Raw genomic sequence first — 12,163 nt, forward strand, 5'->3', positions numbered from 1 at the left:
AAGATGACTTAACTGAGTGAGAAAATAACATCTCTTCCCCATATATTTGTGAGCATCATATATCCCTCATCTTGGAAGATGATCTCCTTGATGCTGTTGGAGCTGTTGGAGCTGTTTCTCTGTATCTTTCAGAGGCCCCTTGTTGATTGTGTATAGAGACGGTGCCCCCTATGGACAGGGTGTAACAGTGCCCCCCTCGCCTCTCTAGTGCAGAGCTTTTATACTTTATACTTATTTGTTAAGCATCTTGAATTACCTTGTGTATGAAATTTAATATATATAAACCTGTTTTACCTTACTGTAATGGCCATATGTTAAACAATAAATGTGCTATTAATGCTGCAAAATAAAACAATAATAATCTTTATACATTTAAACACCTTTCCTTTAGTCTGAAATAGGAAATGTAGTGTGAAAACTGATCAGAGGTGTAAAAAAAAAAAATCCCCAAAAAACCCTACATAAACTTCAATAATGACACACTACATTTCAGGGGCCTGCCAGCAGTGACAATGCCCTGTGGCAGACTCTAGCCATGAAACCAGACAGAAAAACCAGACAGAAAAGTGTCTCAGCACACTCAGAGAGTGTGCTAGGACTTTTGCACAATGGTATAAGGTGGCAGGTCTTTGAGAGGCATCCTGTTAGTGGTTAGTGGTTCATAGTGGTTCAAACAGAGTTCATATGTTTGGAAGTTTACAAAGTGAACAGAGAGGCATTCTGTAAAGTCAAATATCATTGATGTATAGAATCATGAAGCACTGGGGTGTGACACAGAAGACTTCACCGACGACAGTCTGTATAAGGGAAGGAGCATTGGCACTAATATTTTGCACTACCCATAATTAAGGAAAAGTAGTTGGATGTGCCTTGCTGATGGGAAGTGCTTGTGCAACTAATGCTATGGTTCTGGAATCAGGGACACTGGCAGTCACTGAACCAGCATATCTGTATGTTGTAGATGTTCTCAGTGAGCATCTCAGCAAGATTATTGCATTTCTAGGTCAAACCTCTCTGCTATTTCATGCTGGCATTGATGTGCGCTGTCATATGGAGGACTCCAGAAACACAAGCTGCTATGCACACAGATACATTGCCATTTCACAGAGTATGATGAGAGACCAATGTAGAACAAGCAAGATAAAGATGCAAAACAAACAAACAAACAAACTGACAGGAGTGCTAATGACCAGGAATGCAAGCGAATGACACAGGAACTACAGCACAGGCTGTTTCTTCTCAAAGCCAGGTATGAACATCCAGTCTGTAGGGCTGTTTGGCTAGAAATCAAAATGAGGCACAGATGTGCAGAATTACAGAGTCAATACACGTACAGTAGTGGGGAGTGCGGCAATACTTGAGTACTGTAGCTAAAATGCAGTCCTCTGACAGTATGTGACTACTACTTATTAAAAAATGTCAAAAGTAATTCTCCTGTTCAGTTTAATCTATTTTTTTTCTTTTTTTATTGATGATAATCATATACTGACAGTTATGTGTCAAAAACCTACCATTATCTTACAAACTTTCAAACCAGACATTTCTCATTCCTAGAAATTTCACAGCAGAACTATAGCCCTTAAATTGTCACAAATGAATAAACATGTAAATAAAATAAACATATATGTAAAGGGTTTTTTTTCACTAAAAATCCTTAAGAGTAATATAACCCTTAAGAAATATAGAAATGACCAATTAAAATGCTAAATGTTAATGATAACATTGGGATAATACATATGCAATGACAAAATTACACAAGTTATACATGTTGCTCATCTATAAAGTAGAATGGAGAGGTCATGATCTAATAGCAGGAACAGAGAACAGAGATGATTCTGTTAATATAAAAGAAGTGATTCCCCTGTTCCCAAACACCTGATGACCGTAATAGAAACTTATCGTGATGCTCTGATCTTGTCCGGATGTAAGTGGTGAGGTGGGGTGAATAAAGAAACCCGTAGATACTGACTAACAAGGTTTAAAGGCGAAACAATAAGCATGCTGTACAACTGTTCAAATGTAGACATGAACCTCTGTTCTGGGCTACCGCAATGTTACCCAACAGTTTGTTATGTTTCTAACACCTATTATTACTAATTGTACTTTAAGATTTTTAAAAGGCACTCACAGCCATAGAATCACAGGCACTGACTACAAGCACTTAAAGGAGGACTGTGAGTATGCTAAGCATTGGCATATGTGAGGAATATGCTTCAGGATCAAAACAAAAACATCGGTAAACTACATAAACTGCACTTATTAATACATAATGTCATGTCCAGTACAATAAAAAGTATATTTTAAAAATGCAGTATAATTTGCTTCACTACAAAGTGAACATAAATATTAGTCAACGCGAAGTTCTGTATGGGTTTCTAACAAGATGATAATGCCTAAATGCTTTAAAATCATTTGTGATAAGGTTCAGGCCATTTTACACCTCTTTATTCATTCGTGTCTTGTTTGAGAACCACTTTAAATGACGGCAGGTTATCAAAACATCTAGGTGTGACTGTCAAAGTAGTTTTTAAATATATTTTAACAAATTGCAATTTGAACAATAAATTAGTGCACTTTACTGCCTACTATCAGCCTGCATGTACTGAGTTAATGACATAATAGTTGGCCAGTATTTACTAGGCCAGTTGTGTAAGCTTTGTGCTACTTGTCCTTGAGTACATGATTTCACAAATAGTATTCTATTTATTTGTTCTATCTCACTAAAAGATAAAAATAAAAAATCATAACTGCATTTCTATAATGGAGTCCTATGTGATCAAATGATTCTCTAGCACTGTACATCTCTGGTTAAAACTATGGCCTCATTCAGGGCCTTTGATATCATTACCATTTATTTAGCTATCATTTATGGACACTGAGATGTGTTCACTCATCTGTATGACAATGATGACCTAATCTACACAATGACGATCAAGCAGATAACCTAGAAGAAGTCGATATAGTAAACACTAAGGCATTCAAGAAACATGGTCAGTCATGCTTGTGTTCATGGTAACTGTACCAGTTTCCAGGTATGGTCTCCACAGTCTGTACAGGTAGAAAGAGTCCTACTACCCAGCGGGACCCAAACACATCACTCAGGTTGGATCGCCACGTTCCTCTGCTCTCCACCAGCTGCCCTTTGTGCAGCTGGCACCAGGTCTGCCCGCGGGCCACGAGCAAAACCTGTTGGCAACAGAAGCCAGCACTCACCAGGCCGACGCCCAACCACACATAGAGCATGAGGACCAGGAAGAACTGAAGGCCACAGATCATACCTAGAAAAGAAAAGCAAAAAACACCAACAGAGGCTTGTGGAAGCTGGCGGGAAAGGAGACACAAGGTTTTAAAGAAGTTGTGACCAACTCACCAAGGAAGAAGTAACCCGTAGAGAGGGGCAGGAGTGTGAGGAAGGTGAGGGGGTTTTCGAAGGAGATTGAATATTCCACTGTGAGATATGCCACACCGAGCACTAGAGAGTACAGGCATGTACAGGAAGTGTAGATACTGAACATGATGAAGTAACGCATGTTCCTGTTCCCAATGCAGTTACCCGTGAAGAAACAGTGGTGGTCCCGTTTAAGGATAACTTTCTTACACAGCTTACAGAAGTGTCGGCCATTGAGGAGGTAGTGTGCGTCAACTCTGTCCGGACAGTCTGGAGAGCATACTGGGATGACTTTCTCATTGGCACTTTCTGCTGGGAACCATATAGTCATTGAGTAATTACCAAGAGCATTGGTCATAAGGAACATGAAGATGGCAGCGTGGAGCACCACAATGGGACTCAGTGTCAAGCCTGGGGTTTGGAAAATAGTGGGGATGAAGAGGAAGAAATGGAGCACGAAGGTCACCGCCGTCGCAGTGTAGAAGTAGGCTGGCGCAATCGCGTTGAGCATTTGCAGTTTGAGCATCCTGACCAGCATGCCTGTAACAGCTGAGATGAATAACAATGTTATTAGCTCCACGGCACTCCAGGGTGCTGAGATTCCAGGATCATCATCACCTTCATTAGTAGTAGGCTGCGTGGTAATGGCTGTTATGATACTGTTTGCATCATTCAACAACGATGGAGCTCAACGATGCAGCTAATGATGACGTGCCACATTCTCACAGTGCTAATTCAAATGAGATGAATTGGGTGAAACCAGAGAATTGCAACAAAAGGACTTAAGAGTTAAACACTCACTACTTGTATCAGTAAATTCGACTTCATTCACGTACCACAAAGAATGACCTAGAAATACCTCCCTGGCTTATTATTATTGTTGTTTTCTAATGTAAATATTTTTACGGTTTGATCCGCATCTGACTTCTTTCCATTCTGAGTGTATATAGTGTAGCACATAGAAACGCAGAGTTATTTGCGTTTCAATGTATGAAATAATGGTAGAACAGGCATCTTTGCTGTACATCACTGCCTATACATCTCATCTACGATTCCTTTTTATCTGACAGAGCTGTAACAGTTTCAACTGCATAACAGATAATGTCTGTATTTACCTTCTGTAGACTTTTATGAAGAGGACCCTTTTAACTAAATACTACGCTGTGCAGCGTCGTTACCCGGCGCTTTCTAAATCCGATGAGCCGGAGTTCATCTCGCGTAATAAGCAGGGAAATACCTCATTCAGAAAAAAAATAAGAAAATATGGGTTGGCACGGCGATGTGTGCATCTGCCGTGCCATGTTTCCGTTGTCTTTAGATAGAGTAGCACCTCCTGTTGGTGTGGCAACCTTATCAGGACCAAAGCACCATGAGAATGAAAGCAAGCAAGGAAAACTACCCTCGTCTCTCTGGAGTTGCCATTGTAGTTTCCGTTCAACCGTTTTAACTATTTAGGCTAAAAATATTTTACGGAGTACACAGTTTCGTGTTCAAATGTTATTTAACAAGTAGAATCTATTTATGTGCATGGACTGCAGTACACGTGTGAGAATTTTTCTTTCGCCGACAGATGGCAGTGAATTTTAAGATCCTCCCCAGCGCAGTAGTCTATTGCCACTTAACTCCTTAGATATTCCGTTGCTTTCTTGTCATTTCAAAACGCACAGCATGTCTAGATTCCAATATTATCTTATTCCGAAGCAGATACGGCTAATTGTAATCACCCACATATCAGAAGTAAACGCCATGATGATCCCTCAGTCTATGTAACCGATGTAACTTTATAGACAGTCCCTAAACAGATGGGCGCTTCCCTTGTTTCTTGGTGCTGATGCAGACAACCAGAAGCATCTAACCGGACGTAGCCTACACTACAGGAGGCGTTGAAAAGGTGAGCTTTGCTGTTGTCCATAAGATGGAATAAACTGTCCCGTAATAGGCGTGGAGCCCAATTATGTTTGTTCCAGTTCCATTTAAAACGACGTATCAGGCATTGTGTTAATTTTGATTAAGTTGAAGGGCTTTTAAAAGTGGACATATTGGTTTGGCAGTTGTATTTTGGTTTGGTAGCTACTGCAGCAGTGAGCCTGTACGAGAAAGCGCAGATCAGGATGTCGTTTGTTGGCTTGTGTTGACTGTAGTTTTATGTAGGCGAACTAATGAATTCACTGAATATCAATTTCCTGAATCCAATTATAGATTTGCTTGATTATTTGTCCCCTTAACGTGCGCAGATCTCGATGAACAATCTCCCATCTGTCTCCGCTGTTGTATTGTTATTGTAGTGTGTGCGGAAATGTAGCCTGTGTCTTATTCTCTTATTGATGTGAACGCTACAAGACTCGAGTGCTCGCCGACGTTTATTTACGTCGTCAGTGAGAAGTTGAATGTCCGTGGGGAACATGTGATCGGTCAGGTGAGACTTAACCAGGGCGAAATCTCTGAAACGACAGCACCATTTCAGCGTTTTTGTTTGTTGCGCTGATATAACCTGTATAGCCTCTTTGGCCTACACGCACCTTCTTTGATCGTCTGTCAAGTAAATACTACCGTGTAAACATTAAAACCATACATATTAAGTACCACACCCAGGATTTTTGGGATATAACCATGAGCGGTGAGATGTCTGGTTAGCAGTTCGTTTTTACTAGCTCCCGCGGTGTTAGGAGGGGTCGAAGAAACACGTTAAATTGTGTACATGAAGCTGAAAAGCATGAATGTAAAATGAAACTTGGTGGTAAACAGTTATTTGATTTGATAAAATAAATTCCAATTTAACTAAAACAGTGTTGTTGTTTTTTGGTAGCGAATATCACGTTTTATCAATAACCGAAGAGGGTTTCATGAGGGTGTAACAAACCAACAAAAAAGATGATTATCGCATACTAACGAAAAACTAGAGTGGTATATTATTAAATGATCTGAATAATGTTTGGTGTGTATAAAGAACATGTATGGAATGATTAGTGAATGAGTAAACGAGTAGACCATGTCAAGTGTAGCTCCGGAGTTGTTAACCTTGCGAGGCCACTTGGCTACAGAGGTACAGCCTACAGCCCTCACACACGGCAGGCGAGGAGCGCCGAGCGCTTCAGAGCAGGGGCGCACAACTTTGTGATCGACATTTAGGCCAAAGTACCAAAGATCGCTTGAGTTAAATGATAAACTAGGCAGGTAACAAAAATGATTAACGTTAAACGATAAATAAGGCAAGTAATAAAAACCACTCATGTTAAATGAGAAATGAGGCCAGTAACAAAAATGGCTTGAGCTAAATGATAAATGACGCAATACTCCAAAGTTCAATCATTTAATAATGTAGCTTTCAGTTCACTTGCATTTTAATCATGGTTTCTTTTCATCAAATATTTATTTCTACCCTCATGCATAATGTCCCTCTGTGGTGATGAATGATAAAACGTGTGTATCTTTGATTTAAAAAATTATAAAATCAACATTGTTTTAATCAAATAACACTTGATTTTATAAAATCAAATAGCTATTTATCATTCAAATGTTCTTTAATTTGTATGCATTTTTATCAGGTTCTTTTTCATTTTTCGTATAAGATTTCATACCTCCATTCAGGCTGAAGTATTTGTAAGTCAATAGTACAACAAAATTATCCCAGTGCACATGTCCTGATGGCATAATAGCTTCTTAACCAAAACCTCTTTAAAAACAAGTAAATGAATAAATAAATAAACATTTGTGCATGTCATTAATATGTCAATTGCCAGAGCAGCAATTTGGTCTGGACCTTAGGTTCCACGTGAATGAATGACATCTTGAGTCTTTATCCTTGAACAGATCCCATCCAGTTGGCAAAGAAAAACACTTAGTGCCAATTTCTTCAACTTGGATAAAATGGGTTTCTCCTGCTACGCGTAGCTACAGCATACATAGCCTCTCCTAGGTTGACATTTCCTACCAGTCTTGATCAGCAACACTGGTTAAAATGTCATTGCGTTTATGTTACAGTGTTCGCAGTGGTCCATAACCGGGCTGTCATGAATAAAACATTAGAATGCATGCCTGCAGTGCTCCAGTGTGTACAGCTCTTATGCTTGGCCCTTTCATCACTAATATTAGTGGGACGTTGCATTTGTTTCAACTGCCCCGGTGGCCTTACAAAGATGTAGGGAACATTTTCACTGACTTTGGTACCTGTTTGCATTTGCCTTTCTATGTGCAAATGGTTTTCTGTAACATAAATGAGCAAGTCTGTTCCTCTAACCACTCTTCCAGAGCTTGGAATTCTCTTACCCTAACATTTCTGTTCTTCTTTATTTTGGAAAGGATGCATGTCATTTTGCTCCTTTTGTGGTTTTCCTGTTTTACAACCTAAACTATCAAATAAATTATTATTATACTAATTAAAGGATAATAGTACTCTGATGATATCTTTTTACTATATCCTAGCAACAAGACCACAGCATGTGTTTTCTCCTTTTCCAACTCATGCTAAGATTAGAGCATCAAAGTGTTCTCCCCACAATTGGTTTATTGTAGTAAGCACACAGCAGAGAGAGGGAGACAGGAAAGCAGGCTTGATTGATATTTTCCAGTGGAAGTGCTGGGACATTGCTGTGGTGGAGGTTTACAGAAATGGCTCACTGGGGGCGTGTGTGGGTTCTGGCTTTATGGTGAGAGTTTATTGAAATGTGTGTTTAATTGTTGTATTGTAGTGTTGATGTAGATTGTGTGTGTGTGTGTGTGAGAGAGAGAGAGAGAGAGAGAGAGAGAGAGAGAGAGAGAGAGAGAGAGAGAGAGAAAGAGAGAGTGAGATCTTCTTGTTGCCCTTGGAGGAACAGTAATAGCCACCTTTTCAGAAGCTGATATCGCTAATTTATGTTGGCTTGAATGAGAAATAAAGACAACAGTGGAGAATATATGTTGTCTGGTGGGTTAGACTGGAAGCTCACAGACACTTTAAAAAACCCTGCAGATTTCTGACAGCACAATCCTTCAGTTACACAGACAGGTGTAACTATGCTCCTGTTTATCTCCTTTTTGTCATGTGTTAATATGGTTTGCAAGACAAAAGGGCAGAGAGATTGCACTGTTACTGATTTTATCACCTCTTTATGTTTCGAAGCCTTTCAGGAATTTAAAATCACAGTGGTACCACACCCACAATGTGCGCACTGCATTCCTGAGAGCAACCAACAAACAGTCCTAGGAACAATGTTGTGTATTTGGCATCTCTGTGCAACAGATGCATGAATATTTGATGGTGCTCTTGGCAGAGATTGAAAAGTGATACATCCCTCTGCAGTAGGCACACAGCTCATCATGATTTCTCAGCCACAAAAATCATGGGTGGGTGAGGGTAGAAGGGCACTAGCTAGGCTAGTCTGAACACTGAACCCACTCAGGAATTCTGCTGGGAGTCGACTCCCACCAAACAGCATCGCTGCTGCATAGCGATGCTTCTTTAGCACTCTCTTAAAGCATGCCGGTTTTCCTGTAAAGATTTTTTGCTTGGTCGTCCTGAAAAACATATTGCTTCTTTTCTGGGACATATGTTCCGTGTTCGATTTGTTAAAGCAGCTTTTATTTTGCTTTATTTATTATATTCATTTGAATTAAATATACATTTTGTTCTGTAGTGCGCTAGTATTTAATTGGCTGTGAATGAAGTGTGTCCTCAACATTTTATCTTGCTGACTTGCTAATTATATTTATGTAATTTTAGATTTAGGTTCTCAGAAGTTAAAAACGTAACCGAAAATATTTAACCGAACTGGATGGAAATATGCAGGTTTTCTCTGGGCCAAAGGTGGTGACTCTGTTCTCTTACAAGCTGGCCACTGCACTTCTTCCAGTTTATGGAGTCCTATTTCTGTGCTGGTGACTCCCTCTTAAAGTACTTTTTCGTGGCTCTGCTGCCATTGGTCATGTCTGGGATTCCTGTTGTTCTTGTTCACTCACATGTTGTTGTTGTTTGGCTTGGTCCTGCATCATCCATACTGTGCCTTCATTATCATGAGCAAGGACTCAGTCTTCACACATAGATGGAAACAGCACACGTACACTCAGCCAAGCACTAAAGCTTTGCTGTGCCCATCACACTGTTGAAACAGGAGAGCACGAGGCTAAATACATGACACATTTGTAGCTTTTGGCAGCATACCATACAGTTACATTATTGTCATCTCAAGAAGAAGTTATCCAGGATTACAGATTCCTATAGTGAGTGTAATGCATTAGTGTCTATGCCTCAGTGTGTGTGTGCGTGCACGTGTGTGTGTGTTTGTTTGTTTGTTTGTTTTATGATGTGGCTTTAAGCCATATTGTTAATAAGATGTCATGTTTAGTTTCAGAATGTTTATTCTGAATTCAACTTACAAATAAGATCCTTGTATAAAGAGGTTTGGAATAAGAATTTTTTATTAAGAGGATAAGAACGTTTTTAAAGAATCTTCATCACAAGGCTTAGTTTAAGGACTCAGACATTTCTAACTTCACAGTATACAGTCATGCATCACCTTGCTTTAATTGAAAATTAAATCAAGGGTTTATATATGATGTAGTCATCAATTATTATGTTTATCCATTTTTGAGAATTTTAATTGTTTTATCTATTTTTAAGATATTATCTACCTTTCTCCGTTTTATATTTTAAATCTTATATTGAAAACTGAGGCATCAGTCTCCATATCAATCTTGAAAAGTAAGTCAGATGTCAATATGCCGATTTAAGAGCTTACTCATTTCATCCGTGAATTTTGAAATTACGCAGTACGCAACAATCCATTAAAAAAAATCGTTTCTGCAGTAGTGTCATCAGTCCAGAAAGAAAGCTCAAATGTTCTAAACTGTGGCGTTCCACAGTAGATGTAGGTAGTCATACTTCAATAGGGCCCATCCTGTGTCCAGATCGTGTGCTTTGGCAACACTGTGACACTGATCACTGCTGACAGCCAGGAGTCAGCGCACCAGGCTATTTTTACATGCTGTCACATCCAGTCGGCCTTAATTGGGGACAGGCTGTTGGTGGTCCTCTCAGACCCTCAACAATTTTTTTAGAACTATAAAAATCTCATCACCTTTTACCTCAGAATGCTTTTCTCATCATCCGCCATGAGGTAAACTGAACTAACACGAGGGCCTACCGGTGGCTTGTGAAGTGTTGTTTATTTTCAGCTGGAGTGTGTTCTTAAAGGGCCGAGACCTTCAGGTCCAGGAATACCAGTCACGCAGTAATAATCCAAACTCAGTGGGAGCAGTGCTTTCATGTTGGTAGGGCTCTACGTTCTTGGCAAGTTCTGCCTTTCATCCAGAGAAGAACACATTTAAAAAGCACTCGAGGCCTGAAAGTAACAAACTCCATGCCAGTGTTGTGAATGAGATGGCAGTACAGTACCAATCTGCAGACCTTTTCAGGCGTGTGGAGCAGTGTGCCAGGTGTTGCATCCAAACCCAGCCGGCATGTCTTCAGGTCGTCAGTCAGTAACAGTGCAGATTTTCCCAGCCAGCTATTGTTGGCTTCACAGGGGACATGATTGGGCTTAGAAGGCATGGCAAGAGGGAATAACCACATTTCACATCCCATATGTCCCTAAGGCCAGATATAGGCAAAGCTCACATCAACTACTTATTAATGTAATAATTTTTTTTCATAGTCTTATAAGCAAATGCATTATTTGATGGAACCATGTGTATATATAGAGGCAATGACACTACTAACGCCGGGGAGGAAAAAAGTCTCTGAGACATCTGGCAGTAACATCCAGCTGTAATGTTCCGGAAACCGAGAAGCCAAGCATGGACAGCCACAGTGCAGCTGGGGGAATGACGTGGAATCTCATGGACTTCTGTCTCAGACATTGTACCAAATCATTGTTCTAACCATTGCATAAATATGCAAAACATTTGATCTTGGTAAAAAAAAAAACAACATTTATTCACCAAACTTTTATGATCGCTATATGCATGTTCTCTACCAGATCCTGCAACAGTACAAGATATCACCAGTAAAAGAGAATTCCAGAATAATTAAGATTTAATAATTAATAACTAATTGGCCACAAGCGTATTATTTTATAAAATCATTTTTATAAGGTTTGTAACTTATAAGTATGGCCACAGACTACAAAATGGTACTTGGTTTAATAGGTGGTAAGAAAAAAGAAACAGAGCACTCATTTCATATACACATACTCATTTTTGGTGGTTGTTAAGTTTGTCACTTTTTGAAGTGTTATTACCTAGTTAGCTAATAGGTAACACTGATCAAAAATTATTTTGCTTCCTGAAAAAAATACCTGTTTATTATGTCTTTTTGCAAAGTGAATCCAAACATTTTTTTAGAATTTCTCTACTACCCATCGTTGTTTTGTTGCATGTCATTATATACAGTATGGAGAAGCCGTACCCAGGAAAGAGGGTTACCTCTGTATTGTTACACTACTGCTGGACAATGAAGAGGGTTGTTCCTAAGGCCAAATAAAGGCAAACAATCTGACATTTTAGAAGTTGCAAATGCATAGTTTAATAACAGCCTTCTTTATGATTAAGTGATATATACTTCATATAAATTTGAACTGCTCCATCACTTAAAAACCATACTTTTTAGAAAAATTCTAAAACACATTCGAATTCAGTGTGTGAAACAAAATAGAAGTTCAAATTATTCATCCTGTGCTATTTCTGCTCCCCACTGCATAAGAGTACATGTCATAACATTGACACACTCATATCACATTTATCTGTTCCATAGGCTGAAGTATAAAATTATGTTTTAAGTTTGACTTAAAACATACATAGATG

At 39.2% G+C, this 12,163-nt stretch overlaps 2 protein-coding genes across 3 annotated transcripts in view; one reads left to right on the top strand and one right to left on the bottom strand.

Annotated features, from left to right (window-relative positions):
* Positions 1–1,466: 1,466 nt before the first annotated feature.
* zdhhc22 (zinc finger DHHC-type palmitoyltransferase 22) lies at positions 1,467–4,800 on the bottom strand. The gene is made up of 3 exons (XM_027025519.2): positions 4,504–4,800; positions 3,371–3,937; positions 1,467–3,278 (listed from the first exon to the last, which is right to left on the bottom strand). Exons 2-3 carry the CDS (start codon positions 3,924–3,926, stop codon positions 2,992–2,994), a joined length of 843 nt encoding a protein of 280 aa, XP_026881320.2. The 5' UTR covers positions 3,927–3,937; positions 4,504–4,800; the 3' UTR covers positions 1,467–2,991.
* Positions 4,801–5,053: 253 nt separating this feature from the next.
* Positions 5,054–12,163, top strand: part of tmem63c (transmembrane protein 63C) — a 28,469-nt gene continuing 21,359 nt past the window's right edge. For both annotated transcript variants that reach the window (XM_027025517.2, XM_027025518.2), the window contains exon 1: positions 5,054–5,279. The gene's annotated coding sequence lies outside the window, so the exon portion shown is untranslated. The remainder of the gene's footprint in view (positions 5,280–12,163) is intronic.

Source organism: Electrophorus electricus, chromosome 13 (genome assembly GCF_013358815.1).
Source record: "Electrophorus electricus isolate fEleEle1 chromosome 13, fEleEle1.pri, whole genome shotgun sequence".
Classification (NCBI taxonomy): domain Eukaryota; kingdom Metazoa; phylum Chordata; class Actinopteri; order Gymnotiformes; family Gymnotidae; genus Electrophorus; species Electrophorus electricus.